Consider the following 27,233-nt stretch of genomic DNA (forward strand, 5'->3'; position numbering starts at 1 on the left):
ATTTCCATAACATTGAGATATTGTGTGGCCCAAGTAATCATCCAAGTGGCTTGATAGACAAATGGGCTGTATATAAATGTCATAACTAAATAAATCAAATTTTTAAAAGTGGGATGTTCATTTTTCTCACTTACTTTGCTTTGCCTCTGCAGATGTCTGCATGTCCAGACCTGTTTAATGGAGACTGAATAGGGCAGAAATTTAAAGAGCTTTTCTGCATTTGTGATAAAAACAAACAGAGACATCTTTGCAATATTTCTAAGATTTTCCATAACTCTCCATAAACTCCATAAAGTGTACAGATAATATCAACTTACAATCATTCATTTAGTTAAAATGGCAATGAAAAAAGTGACTTATGGTCATTTTTCACATTGCAGCATCCCCATAGTCATGTGATCAAAATTCTGACGGCTGGCAACTGGCATGTATTTATGATGGTTGTAGTGTCCCGGGGTCACGTGATCCCCTTTTATAATCTTCTGATGTGCAAAGTCAATGGGGCAATCCAATTCACTTTACAACCATGTTACTAACTCTACAACTGCAGAGATTCACTTAACAACTGTGGCAAGAAAAATAGGGCAAAACTCACTTAAGTACTGTCTTGCTTAGCCACGGAAACATTGGGCTTAATTGTGGTCATATGTTGAGGATTTCCTGTTCTAAATGTTCTGTCCTAAACGTTTGGGTAGCACAAGGCTCCATTTTAGGCCCAGCATAAATGACTTAGATGAGGGAATAGAAGGGGAAGTCATCACATTTGCAAATGACACTAAGCTGGCAGGAATAGCCAACACCCTGGAAGACAAACTCAGGATCCAAAAAGATCTTGACAACTTGAACAATGGGCCAACAAAATTAGTTTCAATATGGAGAAAAGCAAAGTTTTACATTTAGGCAGGAAAAATCAAAGGTATAAGTACAGATTAGGCGAGGCCTGGCTCAAAAACAGTAACTGTTAGAGGGACCTTGGTGTCTGAATGGACGATCACTTGACTGTGAGCCAGCCTTGTGCAGCAGCATCAGCCAAAAAAGCTAATACAATTCCTGGTTGTATAAACAGAGGCATAGAATCAAGATCACACAACGTATTAGTACCGCTTTATAAAACCTTAGTACAGTGGTTCTCGACCTGTGGGTCGGGACACCATTTGGGGTCGAACGACCATTTCACGGGGGTCACCAAACAACGCAGTCCGCCATTTTTTTCCCCCTTTTCCTTAGCTGTGCTACTCCCTTTTATTCTATTGGCTTTTGAAAGCCAATAGAATAGACTCTTGAATAGAGTCTCATTCTATTGGCTTTCCAAAGCCAATAGGAATTGTCCAGGCTGTCTCTGCCCTGCTGAGCCCGCCAAAAGTCCCATTCTGCACACGGTGCTGCACCAGTTGAGTAGTCCTCGACTTACGACCGGTTGAGTAGTCCTCGACTTACGACCGGTTGGGGGTCACAGCATTAAAAAGGTTGGGAACCACTGCCCTTGTAAGACCACACCTGGAATACTGCAAACAAGTATTGGTCACCCTACTACAAAAAAGATGTTGAGAAGTTTGTGTACCTGTGTGCATAGGAATAGATAACAACATGGGACCAACATCAGCCTCAATAAATGGGATGAGCAGAAGTGGAACTGACAACTATCAGTCCCCCCCCCCCTTTTTTTTTTTTGGCATGGAAGGAGTAATAAACAATGTGTGAGGCTACCAACTGATTCCTTTCCTTTCCCCTCCCTTCCCTTTTAACAAACATTTCTGGGCAGCTCACAATTGAAACCATATAATACGATTACAATTAAAATCTTAAAAACGTTTTAAAACAATAAAACAGTTAAAAACCAATAAAACTGTAAAAAAAAAAAAAAAACCATGGGCTCCCACCTAGTCTAACCTAAAGTTAGCTTTGCAAAGTCAGCTGAGGTCTGTCCTTGCTGAGCCCCTCCCTAGCATGAGGAGCCTCCAGCTATCCCAGAATGCCCCACCCTTACTTGCAGAGAATTTTGAGATTTGAGATTTGCCCCATCTGGAGTGGCATTCCAGCCCCGGGGGGGGGCGAGGGGGAGCAGATCTAGAGGTCCCTGTTCCAGATTTGGAGAAAGGGGGCTGCTTTTGCCTCTTCCGCTTCCTGCCCACCCCAGCGCAGCCCCCGCGACGCCTCCTGGTCTTTGCCCAGCCGTCCTGCGGAGCATCGTCCCGGGCTTCTCCCTAGCGACGGTTGCCGCGGCGACCGCGTCCATAGCAACGCGCCCTGCCTCCGCAGCGTCTTCGCCGGGGAGCTGCTCCGCCCCGGGGCTGTCCGGCTAAAGGAGGAGGGCGCCGGACCCGGAGGCGGCGGTGGGTGAGTGGGGCTGCTGGGGGGGGGACAGAATGGGGGGGGGTGTCTTCCCGCACTTCCCCTTGGGAGGCTCTGGCAGGGGGAGCAGGTCCAAAGTCCTCCCCCCACTTCCCACCCCGTTGGATCCTCTCTGACCCTCCCCAATTTGCCAAGGGGAAATCTCCACAGAGCCCCCTCCCCTTTAAAGGGAGTTTAAACTCCGCTTTCTAAACTCCCTCCCCCCCTCCCTCCCTCCACCAGGTCTGTGCCAAGCTCTCCCCAAGTATTGAAGGCGTGAAGATCTGGCGATGTCAAAGCGAAGTTGGAGCCAGGCGGAAGAGGAGCGAATTAACCAACTTTCGGTTTCGAGGTGCCTTGAGTGGGTCTGAGAAAGGTAAGCCCACAGTAGTGGAGCTGGCCTTGGGAATCTCAACAAGGTTGGGAGGGAAGAGGCAGGACCGGAGACCACTGAGAGTCCCAGTGACAGGAGGCTGGGGCTGGGTAATAATGAGGGAGGGAGGGAGGGAGGGAGGGAGGGAGAGAGAGAGAGAGAGAGAGATTGAATGGATAGGTAGATGGATAAATAGATAGATGACATAGGATAGATAGATTAATAATAGATGATAGAAAGAGAGAGAGAGAGGATGGATAGATAGATAGATAGATAGATAGATAGATAGATAGATAGATAGATAGATAGATAGATGGATGGATGGATGGATGGATGGATGGATGGATGGATGGATGGATGGATGGATGGATGGATGGATGGATGGATGGATGGATGGATGGATAGGTGGGTGGGTGGGTGGGTGGGTGGGTAGATAGATAGATAGATAGATAGATAGATAGATAGATAGATAGATAGATAGATAGATAGATAGATTTGATAGTAGAGAGAGAAGAATAGAAGGAAAGAGATGAAGGTAGAGAATAGAGAAATAATGACACATGACAGAGAGATATAGAGATAGGATAGATAAATTGATAGACAGAAGGATAGATAGATGGAGGTAATGAAAGAGAAAGCAAGAGAATGATATACAAATAGAGATATAAAGAAATGACACAAGGATAGGTAGAATGATTGATAGAGTTGAAGATAGATAATAGAGAGATTTGTTGTTGTTGTTAATTGCGAAGTTGTGTCCGACCCATCGCGACCCCATGGACAACATTCCTCCAGGTCTTCCTGTCCTCTACCATCTTCTGGAGTCCATTTAAGTTCACACCTACTGCTTCAGTGACTCCATCCAGCCATCTCATTCTCTGTCGTCCCCTTCTTCTATTGCCCTGCATCTTTCCCAGCATTAGGCCCTTCTCCAGTGAGTCCTTCCTTCTCATTAGGTGGCCAAAGTATTGGAGTTTCAACTTCAGGATCTGGCCTTCTAAAGAGCAGTCGGGGTTGATCTCCTCCAGGACTGACCGCTTTGATCGCCTTGCAGTCCAGGGGATTCGCTGGAGTCTTCTCCAGCACCAGAGTTCAAAGGCCTCAATTCTTTGGCACTCAGCCTTTCTTATGGTCCAACATTCACAGCCATACATTGCAACTGGGAAAACCATGGCCTGGACTATACGCACTTTTGTTGGCATGGTGATGTCTCTGCTTTTTAGTATGCTGTCTAGATTTGCCATAGCTTTCCTCCCAGGAGCAAGCGTCTTTTAATTTCTTGGCTGCAGTCCCCATCTGAGGTGATCTTGGAGCCCAGGAAAATAAAATCTGTCACTACCTCCATTCCTTCCCCATCTATTTGCCAGGAATTGAGAGGGCCGGATGCCATGATTTTGGTTTTCTTAATGTTGAGTTTCAAGCCAATTTTTGCACTCTCCTTCAATAGAGTGATAGATAGATAAATATAGATGATAGAGAGATAGAGAGAAATAGATGATAAACAGAAGATAAAGAGATGGAGGATGAATGGATAGATAGATAAATAGATGAGAGAGAGATAATAGCTAAAAGGATCGAGGGATAGATGCATGGATACTATAATAGAGACAGAAGAATGGATGGATGGATTAACGGATTCAAGAAAACAACCAAGCTCAGAGATTCTGGCTGGAGAATTCTGGGAGTTGAAGTTCGTATTAAAGTGGCTAAGATTGAAAAAAAATACTGCTATTGCTTTGCTCTAAAAATCTGGAGAATTTTTTTTTCTTAACAAACTAGCCCAGTGGTTCTCAACCTTTCTAATGCCATGACCCCATAATACAGTTCCCCATGTTGTGGTGACCCCCAACCACTTATACATCACCGGGTGCCAGGGGCGTGGCCAAAGAAAAGGGGGAAAAAATGGCGGACAGCCTTGTTTGGCGACCCCCGTGAAATGGTCGTTCGACCCCAAATGGGGTCCCGACCCACAGGTTGAGAACCACTGAACTAGCCAAAGTATTCTGCTTTGAACATCTTAATTTGATTTCCCTTTCAAAGGTCGCAATGGATGCTGATGAAGCTGTCAGCGAAAACCTAAAAATGCAGTTTAAGGCTCTCCAGGAGCAGCAGCAGAAAAGGATGCAAAATCTGATGGAGAAGAAAAAGGAGAGTCAACACAGCCTAAAACAGAACAACAAGGAGAATCAAGACAAGGCCCTCGGAATCCCAGATGCCCTCAACTTATCATTCTTGCCAGCCGAGACATCCAATTTAGACATTGGGACGAAGTAAGGCGGCAATCTAGTAATAGTAATAGTAGTAAAGTTGGAAGGGACCTTGGAGGTCATCTAGTCCAACCCCCCTGCTCAGGCAGGAAACCCTACACCATTTCAGACAAATGGCTGTCCAGTCTCTTCTTAAAAACTTCCAGTGTTGGAGTATTCACCGCTTCTGGAGGCAGGCTGTTCCACTGATTAATTGTTCTCACTGTCAGGAAGTTTCTCCTTAGTTCCAGGTTGCTTCTCTCCTTGATTAGTTTCCACCCGTTGCTTCTTGTCCTGCCTTCAGGTGCTTTGGAAAATAGCTTGACTCCCTCTTCTTTGGGGTAGCCCCTAAGATACTGGAATACTGCTATCATATCCCCCCTTGTCCTTCTCTTCGTTAAACTAGACATACCCAATTCCTGCAACTGTTCCTTATATGTTTTAGCCTCCAGTCCCCTAATCCTCTTTGTTGCTCTTCTCTGCACTCTTTCCAGAGTCTCAACCTCTTTTTTACATCGTGGTGACCAACACTGGATGCAGTATTCCAGGTGTGGCCTTGCCTTCTGGTTGAATTCACAGAACTGTGATTTATGATGCTTTCTGAGGGGAAGCCAGCATTTAATTCTGGTTTCCAGCCCACCCACCCACCCCCAAAAAATGCCGCATTCACTTAATGACTGCCGCAATGTCGTAAAATCACACGAGCGCTTTGGCTTATGACCTTCCTAATGAAAAGCGTTCCTCAACAAATTCTTTAGTGACTTTTCAAAGTTACAACAACACTGACAAAAGTGATATAGGAATGTTTTTCACACTTACGACTGGTGCAGCCTCCCGGTGGTCACCTGATTTACATTCAGATGCTTGACAACTGACTCATATTTATGACGGTTGCAGTGTCCCGGGGTCACGTGATCCACTTTTGTGACCTTCTAACTAGCGAAGTCAATGGGGAAACCACATTCACTTTACAACCATGTTCTTAACAGCTACAGTGATTCACTGCATAGAACAACTGTGTCACGAAAGGTCATAAAATGAGCCGAAACCCATAACAACTGTCTCCCTTAGCAAAAGACGTTTTGGGCTCCATGGTGATCGTAAGTCGAGGACAATCTTTAATAGAAGGGAGAAAAATGCACAATTCTGCGTGCCCAAATTTCTTCATTTTTTTTTTTTTTTCAGATCCCAGGCCCTTCCACTCTGGGGCTGGATTGCAACCACAGACTAGATCAAGCTGCCTGTTTGTTTTCTAGATTGCTGGAAACTGAAAATGAGCAGCTGCAGCACCAACTCCGGGAGCTGGTGGATGAGAACGGCCGGCTGTTCAAGCTTTTAAAGGAAAGAGATTTGGAAATAAAGCAGCTTCATAAGAAGATAGAAGAGGAACGGCAAGCTCTACTGGGTAAACACACAGTTGATTTAAATCGCCCCTTTTTTTTTACCAATTGTTTCTGCAATTCCTTTTTCCTGAAGATAGTGGTCCAGACCACCAAGTATCCCAGAATGATTTTTTTATTTATTTATGGCAAAGAACCTATTAGGGAATGGTTTTAGAAATTTCATCAAAGTGTAGATTAGTCCAGCAAAAATGCTAGATTTGTGGTACAAAGGAGAACAATTATCACACAAGGTGGGAAATTGAGCCGGTTTAGTATAATGCAGTGTTTCTCAACCTTGACAATTTTAAGGCATGTGGACTTCAACTCCCAGAATTCCACAGCCAGCATTGCTGGCTGTGGAATTCTGGGAGTTGAAGTCCACATGCCTTAAAATTGTCAAGGTTGAGAAACACTGGTATAATGGTTAAGGTGCTGGCCTGGAAACCAGGTGATGGTGAGTTCTAATTCTGCGCCACCTGACTGGGTAACTTTGGACCAATCACCAAAAGGTGAGTTTTAGTCCCACCTTAGGAATGAAAGACAGCTAGGTGACTTTGGGCCAATCACCAGGAGATAGTGAGTTCTGGTCCCATCTTTGGCATGAAAGATAGCTAGGTGACTCTCCTGGTGACGGAGAGTTCTAGTCCTGTCTTAAGCACCAAAGCTAGCTGGATTACCTTGGGTCAATCACCAGGAGATGGGGACTTCTAGGCCAGCCTTAGGTATGAAAGCCAGTTTTGGGTAAATTACCAGGAGACAGTGAGTTCTAGTCCCGCCTTAGGCATGAAAACTGACTGGGTGACTTGGGCCAGTCACCAGGAAATTGTGAATTCTAATCCCACCTTAGGCATGACACCTGGCTGGGTGACTTAGGGTCAATTACTCTCTCTCATCTCAACCCACTTCACAGGATAGTTGTGGAAAAAATAGGACGAGAAATAAGTATTATGTATGTTTGCTGTCATGAGTTACTTTAAAAAGTAGTACAGGTGGGACAAAATAATAAATAATATATAAATTGCATTCTCCTCCTCTCCACAAACCCCACCACCTTCTAGCCCTCATGATGTTCCCTAGCTGGGTCATGAAACATCTGCAAGAAAAACCCCCAAGCTCAGAGAGCACCAAGGACCCCTCAGTTCAACCCTGAACTACAAATATATCTCTGGGGAAAACTATTTTCTTATTTTCTCCTTTTCTTTCCCTTTTTTTTTTTTAAATTTTAGGGACCACTGGTTTATCAGGGGATGTTGCAGCGTCTAAAATTGTGGAACTGGCTAAACAAAACCGGCACATGACAGCTGAAATGGAAAGGGAGAAAACCAGAACGAAACAGCTGAACAACCGGATCAAACAGCTGGAAAAAGATGTGAGGCTTCGTTTTTTTTGTTGTTGTTGTTGTTAGCACAGGTGTTTTTGATAATGTCATGGCTTAAGGTTGAGTGACTTTAGGCCATTCACCAGGAGGTTGGGAGCTCTAGTTCCGCATTAGGCATGAAAGCCAGCTGGGTTAGGACCAACCCACCTGGTAGGATTGTTGTTGCAGGGAAAATAATAGGAGCAAAGCTGTTAGATATGCTCACCACCTTGAGTTAACATCCATCCATCCATCCATCCATCCATCCATCCATGTATCAAAAAAGGTGAAAAAACACCTACTGGTAATAATAACAATCACTAATCAAGGAAACTAATCAAAGAGAGAAGCAACCTAGAACTAAGGAGAAACTTCCTGACAGTGAGAACAATTAACCAGTGGAACAGCCTGCCTCCAGAAGCAGTAAATGCTCCAACACTGGAAGTTTTTAAGAAGAGACTGGACAGCCATTTGTCCGAAATGGTGTAGGGTTTCCTGCCTAAGCAGGGGGTTGGACTAGATGACCTTCAAGGTCCCTTCCAACTTTACTACTACTATTATTATTACTAATCAAATTATTCCAACCTATTTAAAATAGCTTTATTAAGTTTCAGAAAAATAAATAAAATAAAACACAAAGGCAAAGGGAATAAAACGGAAAAGTTAAAAAGTGACAATGTATTTATTTTTTTAATAAAATTTATTTAGCACTCATCTCAGGCTCTAAATATGTTTTATTTATCTCTAAATATGTTTTATCTATCTATCTATCTATCTATCTATCTATCTATCTATCTATCTATCTATCTATCTAATCTCCCACCCTTATTATTTTTATAAATAATTCAAGGTGACAAAGATATCCTTCCTCTTCCTATTTTCCTCACAACAACCTTGTAAATTGGCTGGATTAAGAGAGAATGACAGGTCCAGCCAGCCACTCTGATGCCCAGACAGAACTATTACTCACTGTCTCCTGTTTTCTAGCCTGGAATAGATTAAATTAAGGAAATAATATCAATACTTAAAAATACTTAAAAATATTAGCAACCAATATTGGGAAAAACATTTTAATATATTCCTAATTTAGTTTTAATCTAATCAATAAAAACCTATTAACTGTCAGCAAATCCTAACCATATAGTTGGCGATGCACAGTATTTTCACTTCCTCACATCATTACGCAGTAAAAAATTTTAATACCGGTAGTCCTTGGCTTATGACCACAATTGAGCCCCAAATTTCTGATGCGAAATGAGTTTTGCCCCATTTTACAACCTTTTTCGCCACAGCTGTTAAGTGAATCACTGCAGTTGTTAAATTAGCAACAGGGTTGTTAAGTGAATCTGGCTTCCCCCATTGATTTTGCTTGTCAGAAGATCCCAAAAGGGGATCACATGACCCCAGGATGCTGCAACCATCATAAAGACAAGTCAGTTGGCCAGTATCTGAATTTTGATCCTGGGAATGCTGTAATGGTCGTAGGTGATGAAAAACAGTCATAAGTCCTTTTTTCAGTGCCGTTGTGACTTCGAACAGTCACTAAATGAATGGTTATAACTTGAGGACTAGCTGTAGTCCTTGAGCAGCAAGAAATCAAATTATCCTAATCTTCTTGCTTTGCAATTGTGAACCCAATCAACAACTGATTCTAAAAGAAATTTCCACCCCCGTTTTAAGGTTTTATCTTTGTGACAATCACTTAATTTTAGTTCTGCTGGTTGAAGGCTAAAATAACCAAACTGTTGGTGTGGTTCCATTTCTGTTTTTGCTCGCCTTCAGAAGTTGTGGGTGCTCCATCATGGGAGATTTTTAAGAAAAGATCGGATTGCCATTTTTCTGGAATGGTATAGGGCAGTGATGGTGAACCTTTTAGAAACCGAATACCCCAAAACCGCCCCCTGGCCCCGCTCCGCCTCCTGCCCTGCCTGCTCCGCCCGCACCTGCCTCCTGCCCCGCCTGCCTGCAGGGTCACGCACCGCCTCCATGGCCTGCCGCAGATCGCTCAGGCAGCCCTGCAGCACCATGGCACGCTATGGGATGCGAGGGTGGAGTCTTGTCTCTGCTGCCCGGCTATGTCCTTGGCTGCGCTGCTCCGTGTGGGCCATGCCCAGGGGTGACTCTTCTCCAGGGGGGCTGCTGGTGAGGAGGGGGCCACGGGGGGAGGCAGGGCTGGGGCAACAGCACGCGTGCCCACAGAGAGGACTCCGAGTGCCGCCTCTGGCACGCATGCCATAGGTTCACCACCACTGATATAGGGTTTCCTGTTTGAGCCAGAGGGGGGCCATTTCTGTTGTTCGGTAGTCTATATGTCTTCATTTAGCATTTTGTACAAAACTATACCTGTCTGGTTTTTCCAGCTACAGATATCCAGTGTTAAGTTGCAAACTCATGGTGACAGCCCAGCTTTCCGTAAAAAGGCAGACACCACTATGGTAAGAGTTAAACTCCATAAAACTGTTCTTTTAAGATACGTTTTCTCAATTTACAGTAGCTTCTCTGGTTTGCAATATCCTGCTCTGTTTTATCTTTTTGACAACAGCCAAGGAGTTCGTGGTGACTGTGTTTAATTAATTGAATTGTTACATTCTTTTTTTTTTATCAGTGTGAAACAGTGAGGGAAGTTTGGGAAGGCAAACCATGTTTTCCCAATACAAATGTTATTAAACGTTTTACAAAGAATGTCAAAACTAACACAAAGAACCTCAAAACTGATACAAAGTAAGAAAGAGCAAACAGAGGTAAAGAAAAATAAAGGAAGAAAGGAGAAAGAGAAGTAAAAAGTACAGAAAGAGGGGGAAAGAATAGAAGCAAGAAGCTTGAATTTCTTCTCCAGCAAATATGCCCATTTAATTAGAATTAGAATTCCTCATTGGCCAAATGTGATTGGACGCACAAGGAATTTAATAAATATTAATGTTAATTAAAATATTATTTAATTTAATAATATTAATTAATTATTAAATATTTATTTATTATTTATTAAATAACTTGATTAGTTGATATTAATTTAATAAATATTAATTTAATAAATATTAACCCCTACACATAGTCCTCAACTTACGAATCACAACTGAGCCCAAAATTGCTATTGCTAAGCAAGACACTTGTTAAGCAAGTTGTGCCCCATTTTATGCCTTTTTGGCCATACTTGTTAAGCCAAACACTGCAGTTTTTAAATGAATTATACAGCCTTTAATCTGGCTTCCTCCATTGGCTTTGCTTGTCAGAAGCTAGTAAAACCAAATGCACAAGTATAGCATAGGTGGCACCATGCTCAATAGCAGTAACTGTGAGAGGGACCTCGGAGTCCTAGTAGACAATCACCTAAATATGAGCCAGCAGTGTGCTGCAGCTGCCAAAAAGGCCAACACAGTGTTAGGCTGCATTAACAGAGGGATAGAATCAAGATCACGTGAAGTATTAATGCCACTCTACAATGCCTTGGTAATGCCACACTTGGAATACTGCATCCAGTTTTGGTCACCACGATGTAAAAAAGATGTTGAGACTCTAGAAAGAGTACAGAGAAGAGCAACAAAGATGATTAGGGGACTGGAGGCTAAAACATATAAGGAACGGTTGCGAGAATTGGGTATGTCTAGTTTAACGAAGAGAAAGACAAGGGGGGACATGATAGCAGTATTCCAATATCTCAGGGGCTGCCATAAAGAAGAGGGAATCAAGCTATTTTTCAAAGCACCTGAAGGCAGGACAAGAAGCAAAGGGTGGAAACTAATCAAGGAGAGAAGCAACCTAGAACTAAGGAGAAACTTCCTGACAGTGAGAACAATTAATCAGTGGAACAGCCTGCCTCCAGAAGCAGTAAATGCTCCAACACTGGAAGTTTTTAAGAAGAGACTGGACAGCCATTGTCCGAAATGGTGTAGGGTTTCCTGCCTGAGCAGGGGGTTGGACTAGATGACCTCCAAGGTCCCTTCCAACTTTACTATTATTATTATTATTATTATTATTATTATTATTATTATTATGTCATAACTCATGTTGTACAGTGCCGTTTACCTTAGAATGGTCACTAAATGAATAGTAACTCACGGGTATCAAACTCGATTGCGTCACGTGACATATTGTGATGTTTTTTGCCTTTGTGGAGCCAGTGTGGATGTGGCCTGTGTGTGACGCATCCGGCCCACAGGCCACTAGTTTGACACCCCTGTTGTAACTCAAGGGCTACTTGTCGATTTACAATGTTGAAGGTTGAAGGTTGCTAAACATACTCTCTGCCCTGACTGATGAAACTGCTTGGATGAGCAGCAAAACTAACAGGAAAAAAAATAGTCCAGTTGCCTTGATTCAACCTTCAAACATCTGTCCAGTTACATTATAAGAATTAAAGCATCCAATAATAGGTGATCAGAGCCGCAGAAAAGAGCATTGTATTAAAAGCATAATAAAAAGGTAAAACATTAGCAACCGGAAAGGATCTCATGAGTCCCATAGAGTCGTTGCGAAAAGATAAAATGTCAGCCAAGTTGAAACTTCTTAATGTACACAGCTGAAAAATAAAACTTTCTGTAATTCCCCCTCAGAAAATTCTTCTCTTGAAGTTAGTTACAGCTAGTCGGTTGCTAAGGGAAAACTTCAACAGTTCATTCTTACAAGGTTATACTCAAAATGTGAGCTAAATTAAAGAAAGTGAACCCATATCCGTTTACTGGTGCAACAGTACTGCGAAACCCGTAGTTGTCAAGGTATTGATTTAACAGCTAACCAGCTTGTGTAATGTAAGATTTAAGATGTAATGATGGGAATGACTCAGCAGGGTCTGTGTCTCTTTAAGAGCCTTTGTATAAAGCAGGCATGTCAAACTTGTAACGTCACGTGACATCGTGTGACGTATTGGCAAGCCAGCAGTTTGACATACCTGGTATAAAGGGAAGGCTCTACTGCTGTGTTTTCTCTTTTCTGTTTCCTGCTGTAACTATTGTTTATTGGATCTGGCTGTATTAGCACGTGTATGTATTTTGTTCTGCTGTATAATATTGTAGATAGTGTAAGATAAACCACCATTTAATATAGACCACTGTTTACTGTGTTTACTCCTGGGTTATCTCGTGCAATAAGACTGTGCATGCTCTGACAGTAGTCCAGCTATTACAGAGTCCTCCTACGTGGCCCTCAGTGGCCATCCCCATTATGTGAAAATGTGGGGTCCTTGGTGGTCTCATTTTCTTGCAGACGTTTCATGACCCAACGAGATAACTTCATCAGTGCTAGAAGAGAGGTGGGTTTGGAGAGAGAAGGAGGCAGAGGAGGAGGAGGAAGAGGAGGGGGGTACTTGGTAATCTCTGAATTTGCAGACGTTTCACAGTCTCCAAGGGGCGCTGTGCACGTCAATGCGGAGCTTAGTTCTCAGCTGCAGAGGCTTTTCCTGAAGGCCTCTGACAGCGAAATGGAGGTCGGGGTGATGCAGATGCATGAATGGCAGCAAGCAACTGCAGGAGAAGTGGGTCGGCGAGGCAAGGCAGGTGTGGAGGGCATGGGAGATCTGGCTGCAACGGTAAGTGGGTGCGGGCCACGTGGGGAAGCTCCACCCCCCACCCTAGCTTGATTTTTAGGTGTGCTCCTTGCCCCAGGGTAGGTCTTATTTTAAGGAAAACAAGGTAGAAGGGAGTGGGTTTACAGAGAGAAGAAGAAAAAGGGAAGGAGGAAGAAGAGGAAGAGGAAGAGGAGGGGGGAGGAGGAGGAGGAGGAGGAGGAGGAGGAGGAGGAGGAGGAGGAGGAGGAGGAGGAGGAGGAGGAAGACTGTGTGGTTCTTGATGCTCTCTGAACTTGGTGGTTTTCTTACAGGCATTTCATTACCCAACTAAGTAACGCAATCAGTGTGAAATGGATTTGTTTAGCCATTTGGGTGATGTGATGTCACTCTTTAGGCTCTCTTGGTTTCCTTGAAAATTGTGCTAGTTAACTGAAGTGTATCTTTTGCCTTTCCCGGGGTCTCTGTTCTTCTCCGACAATGCGACAATTGTCTGAAAGAGCCCAGAAGTGAAAGCTTTGCATGAAAAATTGTCTGCCGTGAATCTCAAAGCATCTGAATATCGCAACCAGCTTCAGTCCACAAAACAGGAACTTAAGATGACACAAAAGGTAGGGGTGTGTGTGTGTATGTTTGTTCATGCATGTGTGCATGTATGGGCAACAGTGGCTGAGGGGGCAGGATAATTTTCATATCCCATTACCTTGTTAATCTTTTAACATTGTATTAACATTTCAAATTTGCTTGGCCAGAAGGAGATTAAATACAAGTAATCAACTTGGGACCAAAAACATGTTGCTAAGCAAGATGGTCATTGAGTGAGTCTGCAGTAGTTAATAAACCCCTGCAGTTGTTAAGTGAATCCTGTGGTCATTAAGCAAATCCAGCTTCCCCCATTGACTTTGCTTGTCAGAAGTTGTCTGCAAAGGTCACAAATAGGGATCACGCGACTCTGTCAGTGCCATAAGTTCGGGTTGTCCTTGTCTTACGACCATAATTGAGCCCAGATTTACAGTCATCCGCCGTTCCAGTTAAGCAGCTGACCATGCCTGATTTTATGACTTTTTTTTCCCGGTTGTCATTCAGCAAACACAGCGTTCATTAAGCAAATTATTTTTACCCAAAGTCTGCTTTTTTTGTGCTGGAAATAGAAGTAAATGTCGAAAAAAATGCCAAAAAAGTGCAGTCATGTGACCATTGGATGCTGCAAATAGCCACGAATGCAGGCTAGTTGCCAAGAGCCCAAATGTGATCATAAATACAGGTAGCCCTTGACTTACGACCACAAATGAGCCCAAAATTTATGTGGCTAAGTGAGTTTTGCCCCATTTTACCATCTTTCTTGCCACAGTTCATAAGATGCAGTCATTAAGTGAGTTGTTAAGTGACACTGGCTTTCCAATTGACTTTGCTTGTTCAGAAGGTCACAAAAGGGGATCACGTGACCCCAGGACACTGCCACTGTCATAAATATGAGCCAGTTGCCAAGCGTTCAAGTTCTGATCACATGACCATGAGGATGCTGCAACGGTCGTGTGAAAAATAGTCCTAAATCACCTTTTTCAGTGCCATTGCAACTTTGAACGGTCACTAAACAAACTGTTGTAAGTTGAGGACTGCCTGTTTCGAGGGTGTCAGAGTTTCAAAATCTGGTCAAAGATCCGTCATAGCTTCAAATGGTCGTTAAGCAACCAGTAGTTAAGCAAGGACTTCCTGAACAGGCACCTAAATCACAATTACATAAGAGGGATTTTGCTACAACCAGTTGTAAAGTTATTTTTTTCCCCAGCATTTTAACTTCAAACCGTCATTAAATGAATGGTCATAAGTTGAGAATTAACTGTATGTACATGCATCACAACCATGCATTGCACAAAAGGGAGGGGACAGCACCCCTCACCACAGTGGCTGTCCCGGAAAATGTCTACAACCATTTTATCATTTTGTGAGGTACACGTTTCCTTCATGTAATAAAATACTGAATGGAAAACAGACACATAAACTGCAAGAAAATGATTGGGGAGCTCAAATTTAATCAGGACTCATTTTACGTCCTAATCTATGTAAAGATAGATCTGATCACGCATAATCCTCGACTTACGATGGTAATTGAGCCCAGAATTATAGTTGTAAGCTTCTTCTTCTTGCGCCATATCCATTATCAGACATTGGCGATCATGTTGGTGATCCTGTTTTTATCAGCAGCCGCACGAAAAAGTGCTGCTGAGTTTTGTCCAAACCAGTCCCTTAGATTTTGAAGCCACGATGTTCTTCTTCTGCCAGGACCTCGTTTGCCTTCAATCTTTCTGGGTGTCGCATCAAGTGTCCGAAATATTCTAATTCTCGTTTTTTAATTGTTTTGATGATTTCCCTTGGCTTTCCCAGGCAGCTTATCACCTCCTCATTTCTGATCTTGTCAGCCCAGCTTATACGTAACAGCCGCCTGTCAATCCACATTTCAAATGCTTCTAGTCTCTTCTGGTGGCCTTCTGTCAGAGACCAACTCTGTCTACTCCATAGAGCAGGATAGAAAAAATATAGCATCTGACAAGCCTGGTTTTCAGTCTTAGGCTTATGTCGTGACTGCAGAAGACCTTTTTCGTTTTGAAGAATGCTGTTCGAGCTTTTTCTATCCTTGTCTTTACTTCAGTGGTCATGTCCCAGCTTTCACGTAAATTAGAACCGAGGTGCGTGATCCTTTCAACTTTTTCTTCTGAATTTATTGGTGGTAAATGAACGGGTTGTTTGCTGACGACCATGATCTTGGTTTTTGAGGTGTTAAGTTTCAAGCCATATTTTTCAGATATTTCTATGTTGTAAGCTACATCAGTCTTAAGCGGGTCACCACAAGACCATGCCCAATTTGCAACCTTTTCTTTTGCTATCGGAGTAAAGTGAACATGACATTAATTGAACATTGTAGTTGTTAAGTGAAGCCATTGTCTGCAGTGGGTTTTTGGAGGTTTTTTTTTTGCCAGAAATCGGAAATACAGATAGTCCTCGACTTATGGCCACAACTGAGCCCAATATTTATGTTGCTAAGTGAGACCGTTGTTTAGTGAATTTTGCCCCATTTTACGACCTTTCGTGCCACAGTTGTAAAATGAATCACTGCAGTTGCTAAGTTAGTAACACAAGTTGTTAAGCGAATCTGACTTCCCCATTGTCAGAAGGTCACAAATGGTGATCACATGGCCCCAGGACCCTGTAACCGTCATAAGTACAAGACAGTTGCCAAGCATCTGAATTGATCACATGACCACGGGGATGGCTACTATGGTTATACGAAAAATGGTCCTTAAGCCAGTTTTTTCCAGTGCTGTTGTAACTTCAAATGGTCACTACAGTAAAGTTACAAGTTGGAGATTACTTGGAAATAAATAAATTTAATAAATAAATTGATATATAAATCAATAAAAATAAATAAATAAAAGTTGTAAATTGTGGTCACTGTGAGTGTGGGACGTTGCCAATGCCAAAAATGTGATCAGGTGACTGGGGGTGGGCAGCTGTCAGAAATCTGGATCGTAAATAGTCCTGGTGAGGGGCATTGCAGTTTTGAATGGTTGCTAAGCAAGCAGTCATAAGCTGAGGACTTCCTGTATTTGCTGGGCTAAAGGACTTTTATGCAAAGCATTTTCAGCCCTGATTTCGGCCTGTTTTTGCTTTTCTCTTTCAGCTTCTAACCAACGAAGTGGGCGTAGACGTCAATATCCAAAATCTTTTGTCCAACCCTGGCAGCTGGCGAGGACGGGCTCAGCAAATCCTTGTCCTGCAAGGCAGAGTGAGTCAACCTTCCTCCTTACAAGTCTATTTCGCTTCACAAGTTCTGCTAGCAACTGTTGGCTTACACCAGTATTTCGCAACTACTGTCGAATTTAAGCTGTGTGGACTTCAACTCCCAGAATTCCTCAGCCAGACTAGCTGAAACTATACTTGATTGACATGAGATGGTCAGCCATGGATGGAATTTGTAGACCCACATGGCTGGCTTTGCAAATAATAATAATAATAATAAACTGAAGGAATCAAGATGCCCCACGAAAATAACATTAAGAGTCTGGATGAGGAAGAGTACTACAAATACTTGGGTATCCTTCAAGCTGAGCCGAGGTGGCACAGCAGTTAGAGGGCAGTACTGCAGGCCACTTTAGCTGACTGTGTCCAGCAGGTCAGCGGTTCAAATCTCACCGGCTCAAGGTTGACTCAGCCTTCCATCCTTCCGGGGTAGGTCAAATGAGGACCCAGATTGTTGGGGGCAATGTAAATATATATATACATTGCTTACTGGTGTACACCGCTTAGAGAGTGTTTGCACTTAAAGCAGTATATAAGTCTCATAAATAAATAAATAAAAATAAATAAATCAAGCACACTGAAGTCAAGAAAAAGATTAGAGGTGAATACATCAAGAGAGTGAAGAAGATCTTAAAATCCAAACTCAATGGAGGAAATACCATAAAGGCAATCAACACCTGGGCAATCCCAATCATTAGGTACACAGCTGGAATAGTGGACTGGACTCAAGCAGAACTAAAAGCAATGGATAGGCAGACCAGAAAAATAATGACAATGAATTATGCCCTTCATCCACGCAGTGACATTGATAGACTTTATCTACCAAGGCAAATAGGTGGGCATGGAATGCTACAAGTACATCAGATGGTTGAAGAAGAAAAAATGGCTTTGGAAGAATATCTGAAGAACAATGATGAAGATGCACTGAAATTAGTATATCAGGAAGACTTACTAACTACTGGAGAGACCAAACTGGCCTACAAGAAAGCACTACATGGCCAATACATGAAAAAAATAGCTGGGAAAGCAGATAATAATAAAACCTGGCTGTTGAGTCCTTGGCGAAAAGCAGACACGAGAAGCAGTTGTAGTTCTCAGTTTTCTTTATTCTGTGTTCAGCTTACAAGTAGATGGCTTCAGCAGCTCCCAAAACCTCCCAGCTTCTTATATAGGCATTTCCCGGGTCAATGCGATACTTTTCCCGCGCCAGCACCCGCGCATGCGCACGGCGCTGGCGACAGCCTGTCTGGTCCCGGCCAGCTTTGCACCTGCCCGGGACTGCCTGCAAACGCCCCGAGCCGTTTGCAAGGCTCGGGACATAACACCCCTGTCCCCCGGGCTAAAACTACTACCAACATATAATCATTTATTTTATGCAGTGTTCTGCTTCTCAGTGCTCCTATCGTTACCTGGCTTTTGTTTAGCCAGCAATGTTATGTAATCCTCTAAGTATTTAGGAGACTTCCGTGCTCTCTGTGACCTTCTCAGCTCTGGGTTTCTGACAGGTGTTCCCTGACTGAGGGGTGACAAGAGCCTGTTCCCCTTATCATGCCTTGGTGCCTTCCAAGGACTTTGCCCCAATGCCTGGCCTGCTTGCTTGCTCACCGGGCTCGTCAGGCCAGGGCTCCTGTCACTTTGTGACCTGGTTGACCCGCCTAGCTGTAGGCCCTCGGGCCCCTTGAAGTGATAGCCACTGCTGGGCGTCTCTATAGAACCTCCTAGGTCCGTCCAAGACCTGTCAGGAGGCTGTCCAATCCCTAAGCCCCGTTCTGTGTACGGGCTCGTGTGGGTCTCTGTACCTTCCCAAAACTCAGTTACTCCCTGATTTGGGCTAGAGGTGTTGCGGTCGGGACTTGGTTCCTCGACCACCTCCCTGTAAGTATGACCCCCTGTAGGATTAGGGGTAAGGTCAGGCCAACTCTGGGGATTGTGTGCCAGCTCTCTTGCGGGGAATGATTTGTTGGGATGCTCCCGGGTATCCTCCGTGACTGGAGTGCTGTGCAATGTGAGTGGAAAGTGAGTATGCCCCCGGGGTGACTCCCTGGCTGGAGTAGGCATGAGTGCCTGTTGTGTGGGTAAGCTCCATGAATTCCTTTTCGGAGCACTTGCGGAAGCTTGAAATGGGCCATCAGTGGCTCCATCAGTGGAGATGGGCAGCAGCTCGTGCCCTTCCCTTTGCTCCAAAGGGTCCCCCTCCCCCCTGGAAAAGACCCAGGAGTCTCAGCTGGAAGATGCCGCCTAGGGTGGAGTTGGTCGATGTGCCTGCGCAGGACACGACCGTTGTCCAGGGCTACCTCGTAGGATAGAGGACCCGTGACCCTGGAAACAGAAGTGGGGACCCATGTATGACCAGGCCCGTAATTGCGAGTCCAGACCGGGGCACCCTCAAGTATTTGTCTAGGTGCCCTAGGATGTGAGGTAGATGAAGGCAATCTGTCCGGATGCAACCGGTCAAGTTTAGTAGTAAGTTGACGCCCCCAACGAAGTTCAGCTGGGCTTCTCCCTGTAGAAGTGGATGGTGTGGTGCGATAAGAAAGGAGAAAGTCAGCCAACCTGTGATGCCAGTCCCCGTAGGTGAGTCTTTTCAAGGCGTCCTTTGTGATGCGCACCATACGTTCAGCCATACCGTTGGTGGACGGTGGAAGGGTGCAGACGTGGCATGACGAATCATGTTAGCCTGTAAGAAAGCTTTCAGGCGCAGACACACAGCTGCAATGTGTCCTTGTTTGCCGCATGCCCGGCAGGTAGCGGAGCGGAACTTGCAGTCGGTTCTCCTGTGGCGACCTCCACAGCCGATGCACTTGAGTGGAGCTGAAAAGCTTCCCTTCTGATTTCCTTCCTTCATGGGGTGGAGACGGTCGACTTCCTCGTCCGGATCCTCCTCGGAGTTTCCTTGGACATCTTCCTGGTGCACAGATGCAACTTCTGGACTGTTTCTGATCGGCTGCATGTTCTTGACGGCGCCGCCTGCTGCTTCTTCTGCGGTGACTTCTCTTAAGGCATCTTGGAAGGACAGTTCTTCTTTGGCGAAAAGCCTCTGTTGTAGATCTCGATGCCTTAAGCCGCACACAAATCAGTCCCTCAGTTGTTCTTCGAGGTCCTTGAACTCGCAGTGCTTGGCGGCCTTCCTCAATGCGGCGATGTATTCTTTGGCCGACTCTCCGGATCGTTGATCCCTCTGCTCGAAGGTGTGGCGCCATGCGATGATGGACATCTTAGGCTGGAAGTGCTCCTTCAGTAGCTTCTTTAGATCTGCGTAGCTAACAGACTCTACTGGAACAGGTGCTGCAAGGTTTTCTGCGATTTCGAAGGCGTCATGACCGCAAACACAAAGCAGGGTGGCAGCCTTCAAGCTCTCTTCCCTCACTTGGTTTGCCTTGAAGTAGTTCTCCACCCTGGCTACGTAGGACTCCCACCGCTCTGGATGTGAGACGTCGAACTCCGAAAGCCTTCCAACCTTTGCCATCTTCAGGAGACGGGTATATCAGCCAGCCTACCCCCGAATGCGCACTGGATTGGCGAGTAGCTGCCGAGTCAACGCCGTTCCGCCGCTCAGGACTCACTTGGGTAAGCTTACACTTCTTCCTTTCCAGCTGATGTAAGGCAATCCCACCTTCGTCGCCAGTGTTGAGTCCTTGGCGAAAAGCAGACACGAGAAGCAGTTGTAGTTCTCAGTTTCCTTTATTCTGTGTTCAGCTCACAAGTAGATGGCTTCAGCAGCTCCCAAAACCTCCCAGCTTCTTATATAGGCATTTCCCGGGTCAATGCGATACTTTTCCCGCGCCAGCACCCGCGCATGCGCACGGCGCTGGCGACAGCCTGTCTGGTCCCGGGCAGCTTTGCACCTGCCCGGGACCGCCTGCAAATGCCCCGAGCCGTTTGCAAGGCTCGGGACATAACACTGGCAATGGCTAAGAGCAGGAAAATTGAAGAAAGAGATCAAGGGACTAATTCTGGCTGCACAAGACCAAGTCTTAAGGACAAATGCATACAAAGTCAAAATTGAGAAGACAGCAATAGACAGTAAGTGCCGCCTATGCAAAGAAGCTGAAGAAACAGTGGACCACTTGGTAAGCTGTTGCAAGAAGATTGCACAAACGGATTACAAGCAGCGGCATGACAAAGTAGCAACAATGGTGCATTGGAAGATCTGCAAAAAATATCATTTGCCTGTAAGCAAAAACTGGTGGGATCATAAAATAGAGAAAGTCATAGAAAATGATAAAATTAAATGCTCTGGGACTTCAGAATTCAAACAGACAAGCACCTGCAACATAACACCCCAGACTTAACAATTGTCGATAAGAAAGACAAAAAAGTCTGGATCGTGGACGTGGCAGTGCATGGAGATAGCAGAATAGAAGAGAAAGAACTGGAGAAGATAACAAAATACAAAGACCTACAAATAGAAATAGAAAGACTGTGGCAAAAGCAAGCAAGGGTAATACCAATAGTGATAGCCTCCTTGGGTGCAATCCCAAAACAACTGAGCACCACTTGAACACCATTGGCATTGACAAATTCACTATTAGTCAATTGCAAAAGGTGGCCTTACTAGGAACTGCTTCCATCCTGCGACGATATCTGTAATACCATCAAACATCCACATCTGCCTATCCCAGGTCCTGGGTAAGGACTCGATAGGTAGACAAAATGCCAAATCCAGTCTGAACATCTGGCTGACTGTGCGATGATCGATAATAATAATAATAATATAACAACAACAACAATTAGAATAGAGCTGGAAGGGACCTTGGAGGTCTTCTAGTCCAGACCCCTGCTCAAGCAGGAGACTCTATATCATTTCAGACAAGTGGCTGTCCAGTCTCTTCTTTTGACACCAAATTAAACCACAGCTTAAGAGGATGTGTGAACCAGGCTGAAATATTTATTACATATTTTAGCCCACTTTTATTAATTTGTAAGTAACTCAAAGCAGCAAGAACATATTTAATACTCCTCCTATTTTCCCCACAACAAAAAACAATCTTGGGTTGAGAGAGAAGGAAAGTCACTCAGTGGCTTTCATGCCAAAGGCGGAACTAGAACTCCCAGTCACCTGTTTTTTGGCCCAAAGTCACCCAGCTGTCTTTCAAGCCTAAGGTAGGACTAGAATTCCTAGTTTCCTAGTGATTGGCCCAAAATCACCCAGCCCACTCTCATGCCTGAGGCAGGACTAGAACTCACTATCTCCTAATGATTGGCCTAAGTCCAGTGGTGGGATTCAAATACCTGAACATCCAGTTCTCTGCATGGATGCAGGCTTCAGCCTCTGAAGACTAGAATAGACTTCCGGAAGTGACATCCATGCACTTCCTGTGGATCGTTCTAGGCCTAGGAGACCACCTCCAGGCCTCCAAGGCCTAGAACCGACTTTCAGAAGCAGCATGGGTTCAGCCAGTTCTTCGAACTCAACAAAATTTAGCTACCGGTTGTATTGAACCGGTGCAAGCTGGCTGAATCCCACCACTGCCTAAGTCACCAGCTGGTTTTCATGCCTACAGTGGGGACTAGAACTCACCACCTCCTGGTGATTGGCCTAAAGTCACCCAGAAGGCTTCCATGCCTATGGTGGGACTAGAACTCACCCTCTCCTGGTGATGGGCAAGAAAGAATTTTTCAAATCTAATTAGCTAGGATTGATGGACATCCCAATGCCAGTTTCTGTCCCCTTTAATCTAGTCCCCGTGAAAAGAATTTATACCGTATAAATCAGTTTTAGGCCTACTGTATCCTGCTTATATTCCCCTTTAGGTACGGGAGTTAGAAACCCAGCTGAATTGTCACAAAAGCAAGTTATCGGAGAACGATGCTAACGAAGACCCGTTAAGCCTCACTGACTCCAGGAAGTCCTCAGCCCAAGTCAAGAACCATTTGCGGATTCGAACCTTGGAAAGGGAGAAGAAAGAAGCTTTGGAAGTAAGGAGTTCTTTCCACATGAATCTAGTAAAACTGATAATTTTGAAACACCTAATGGGTTTTCTACAAGTTGGTAGATGCTCCTCCATCCATAGAGTCAGTGGACAAAAAGCGTGGGTTCAGGTTTGCTAACTCTAATCCTTAATCCTAATGCTAACCTTTAACCCTAACCCTTAAACCCTAACCATTGACCCTTAACCCTAACCTTTGACCCTAATCATAACCCTAACTTTAACCCTAATACTAACCCTAACCCTAATCTCAACCTAGCCTAGCCCTGATCATAACCCTAATTATAACCCTAAACCTAACATATCCCTAACCTTTAAACCCTAACCCTAGCTTAACCCTAACATTTAATCCTAATCCTAACTTTGATCCTAATACTAACCCTAGCCCAAACCCTAAACCCTAAGCCTAAGCCTTAACTCTAATGCTAACCTTTAACCCTAACCCCTAAGGCAGCTCTAATCCTAACCCTAACCCTTAGACCTAACCTTTAACCCTAATCCTTAACCCTAACCTTCAATCCTAACCCTAACCCTACCCTCCACGAAGGTGATTACTTTCTGGGGTTTACATTCGTACGATGCAACCTTGAGACTCCTCACTTCAACCATCTTTTTCAACCAAAAGCTGTTAGCAACCAATAGGAACCAGACGGACATAGAACCTGTGAGCATAAACTCCTTGGAATTTTTTCCTCCAAGGTGAATTTTTTCTCCCACTGGGTAGGACAGACGTCCTACCAAATCTGGTTTGGTAGAAAAAGAAGTGTAGAGTTGAGAATCAGAGAGTCTTAAGGTGGAATCAATCCTTCATCTAAGTTCAGAAGGGGCCACAAAAATAATTTTGGGGTGCCTTGATGCCCAGTTTCAGCATCTCTTTCTTCTCTGTCTTGGTGGCAGAAGCTCATGAATCAGTACCAAGTCCTTCAGAATGACCACGAGGATGTGAAGAAGAAGCTGGAGGGGTCCAAAGCCAGGAACAAGGTCTTGTCCAACGAGGTGAAGACTCTGAAGGATCAAATTTCCACCCTGATGGAGAAGGGGAAGCACGACAACGAACTTGTGGATGCTCTCGTGGTACGATTGGCTGATGGTGGTATTCCATGCGTGAGAGACTTGGGTCTGGCTGTACAGGTAGTCCTTGACTTACGACCCCCATTGAGCCCAAAATTCATGTTGCTAAATGATAAATTTGTTAAGTGATCTTTGCCCCATTTATAACCTTCCTTTCCACAGTTGTAAAGTGAATCCCTGCAGCTGTTAAGTGAGTAACACGGTTGTGAAGCGAATCTGGCTTCCCCATTAATTTTGCTTGTCGGAAGATCGCAAAAGCTGAACACGATATCCCAGGATGCTGCAACCATCATAAATATGAGTCAGTTGCCAAGGGTCTGAATTTTGATCACGTGACCATGGGGATGACACAACTGTCGTAAGTAAGAAAAATGCTCATGTCACGTTTTTCAGTACCGTTGTAACTTTCAGTGCTCACTAAATGAAATATTGTAAATCGAGGACTGTGTATTCACAGTTATATCAATGTGAATTTGTCAGTGTACGATCTTCTGCAAAGTCTGGGTCCAGTGGTTCCCAATTTATAATTCCCCCGAATTTCCAATTAGTTGGTATGTGTGAACTTCAACTCCCAGAATTTCCTAGCCGGCATTCTGGATATGGAATTCTGGGAGTTGAAGTCCACACATGCTGGCTGTGGAATTCTGGGAGTTGAAGTCCACGCATGCTGGATGGGGACTTCTGGGACTTGAAGCCCACAGCTCTTCAAGTTGTTGACATTGAGAAACAATGTTCAGAGTAAGAGAGATTAAGGCAAGGATTTCATGTCCTGCATTCAGGGGACTGTTTCACATTGTTTTTGTCATCTCCCAGCCAATAATGGGTTTGTTTAATGAGTGCAGCATTCACTTAATGACCGTTACAAAAAAGGTTGTAAATTGTGACTTGCTTTACCACCATCACAATTTATGACCATAATGGGGCTGGTAAGTTGTTGCAGGTCAAAAACTATCTGTAATCCGTATCTAAAAGATACGTTTTTTTATTCAGGAATTTCTCCAGCAGTCCCAAAGTGGGTGTCATAAAACATAGAATCCCAGGACTGGAAGGGACCTTAAAGGTCTTCTAGTCCAACCCCCTCTTCAAGGCAGGAGACCTTCTACCATCCTGGTCAAGTGGTTATCCAGTCTGTTTTTGAAAACCTCCAGTGTTGGAGGACCCACAACTCCAGGAGACAAGCTACTCCATTGATTACAAGATAGTCCTCGACTTACAACAGTTCATTTAGTGACCATTCAAAGTTACGGCATTGAAAAAAGTGACTTATGACCATTTTTCACATGACCGTTGCAGCATCCCCATTCAGACGCTTGGCAACTGGGTCATATTTATGATGGTGACGGTGTCCCAGGGGTCATGTGATCCCCTTTTGTGACCTTCTGACAAGCAAGTCAGTGGGGAAGCCCAGATTCATTTAACAACTGTGTTAACTAACAATTTCAGCAATTCATTTAACAACTGTGACAAGAAAAGTTGTACAATGGGTCAAAACTCACTTAACAAACGTCTCGTTTAGTAAACAGAAATGTGGGAATTGATTGTGGTCATAAGTCGAGGATTGCTTGTCATTGGAATTGCTGTTAATTCACAGTTAAATGGTTTTAAGTCCATTTAAAACATAAAACATAGAAAAATAGGGTTGGAAGAGACTCAGGGGTCTTCTAGTCCAACCCCTTTTTCAAGGCAGGGCACCTTCCACCATCCCGGTTAAATGTTGTCCAACTTTTCATGAGATGCAGAAAGAAAAACAGGGTTCTCTCTCTCCCTAACTTTCCCATCAGAGCCAGCAGAAAGAAATGCAAGGCATCTTAAAAAATCTGAGCCAGCAAGAAGACAGGAACGTGGAGGGTGAAAAGGCTGTGGGGAAGAAGCTGAATGCTGAGATCCAGAAGCAAAACTGCCTCATTGAGCAGCTCAAGGAGATGGTGGCCGAGCGAGAAGCTCAGGTGAAGGAGCTCGAAGAGATGGTCAGGCAGCTGAGGTTGCAGGTAAGGCACCTCAGAGGTGAGAAGCGAGGATAGAGGCATGGGGAATGGCCAGAAAGGACAACAATCAGAAAACAGCTTGAGAAAATGTCTCCCTGAATTCATCAAACATTGAACTTGATATCAGGGGAAGACACAATTTGAGAGCTAGTTTGGTCTAGTGGTTAAGACGCTGGTCTAGAAACCAGGAGGTGGTGAGTTCTAGTCCTGCCTTAGGCATGAAAGCCGGCTGAGTGATTTTGGACCAATCATCAGGAAACAACAAATTCTAGTCCCACTTAGGCATGAAAGATAACAAGGTATCTTTGGTCCAATCACCAGGCGAGAGTGAGTTCTAGTTCCGCCTTAGGTATGAAAGTCAGCTGGGTGACTTTGGCTCAATTACCAGGAGATTGTGAGTTATAGTTTCACCTTAGGCATAAAAATCAGCTGGGTGACTTTGAGCCAATCACTCTCTCTCGGCCCAGGCCACCTCACAGGGTGGTTGTTGTGGGGAAATAGGAGGAAGGATCATCATGTATATTTGATACTTAAATTGTCAAGTAATAAAGTCGGGATAAGCATCTAATCAATCAATCAATAAACAGAAGCCCCGGGCATTCAAAATCGCTTGGCTGGTTGTTTTTTGTAGCAGCAGCACCTTCCCTCCCAAGAGGAGAGTGGATTAGATTCAGGTTCCACGTTGTCTGCAGAGTCTTTAGAAGAGGAAAATCAGAATTTAGCCACCAAGAAGGAAGACTATAGCAGAACGGACAGCTCTGTAAGGTAGGAAAGGCAATGTTCTAAATCCCCAATTAAATTATTATTTTTTTTTTTAAAGAGTCTTTACCAGTTCTGATCCTTAATCATTATCCTGAGCCAGATTGAAAAACCTTTGGATAGAGAAACATTTCTCAGAGGTATACCTAAGCAAGATGGTGGTTGAGTGAATTTTGTCCATTTGATGGCCTTTCCTGCCACCGTCGTTAAGCGAATCACTGCAGTTTTTAACTCAGCAACACGGTTGTTAAGTAAATCCGGCTTCCCCTTCTGACTTTGCTTGTCAGAGAGTCACAAAAGGAGGATCATATGACCCTGGGAAACAGCAACCGTCAAAAGTACAAGTCAGTTGTCAAGCATCTGAATTCTGATCACGTGACCATGAGGGATGCTTCAACTGTTGAAAGGGTGAAAAATGGTCATAAGTCGCTTTTTTCAATGCCGTTGTAACTTCAAACGGTCACTAAATGAATTCTTGTAAGTCAAGGACTGGCCTGTGTCTAC

General features: G+C 44.2%; 1 protein-coding gene across 5 annotated transcripts in view; it reads left to right on the plus strand.

The window, feature by feature from the left end:
• The first annotated feature begins 1,897 nt into the window (after positions 1-1,897).
• The window catches only part of CCDC13 (coiled-coil domain containing 13), a 35,917-nt gene continuing 10,581 nt past the window's right edge, over positions 1,898-27,233 (plus strand). The window contains exons 1-12 of one of the 5 annotated variants that reach the window (XM_039366785.1): positions 1,898-2,337; positions 2,575-2,707; positions 4,745-4,974; positions 6,207-6,355; positions 7,559-7,701; positions 10,050-10,124; positions 13,687-13,797; positions 16,866-16,970; positions 22,739-22,903; positions 23,812-23,988; positions 25,767-25,931; positions 26,602-26,735. In XM_039366785.1, the coding sequence (XP_039222719.1) occupies positions 4,751-4,974; positions 6,207-6,355; positions 7,559-7,701; positions 10,050-10,124; positions 13,687-13,797; positions 16,866-16,970; positions 22,739-22,903; positions 23,812-23,988; positions 25,767-25,931; positions 26,602-26,735 (1,448 nt within the window). In that variant the 5' untranslated portion in view covers positions 1,898-2,337; positions 2,575-2,707; positions 4,745-4,750. Of the gene's footprint in view, positions 2,338-2,574; positions 2,708-4,744; positions 4,975-6,206; positions 6,356-7,558; positions 7,702-10,049; positions 10,125-13,686; positions 13,798-16,865; positions 16,971-22,738; positions 22,904-23,811; positions 23,989-25,766; positions 25,974-26,601; positions 26,736-27,233 lie in introns of all 5 variants that reach the window. The other 4 variants (XM_039366784.1, XM_039366781.1, XM_039366786.1 and 1 more) reach the window with 4 other exon arrangements.

This window comes from Crotalus tigris, unplaced genomic scaffold (assembly GCF_016545835.1).
Source record: "Crotalus tigris isolate CLP2741 ecotype Arizona unplaced genomic scaffold, ASM1654583v1 scf7180000020352.946698, whole genome shotgun sequence".
NCBI classification, from domain to species: Eukaryota; Metazoa; Chordata; class Lepidosauria; order Squamata; family Viperidae; genus Crotalus; species Crotalus tigris.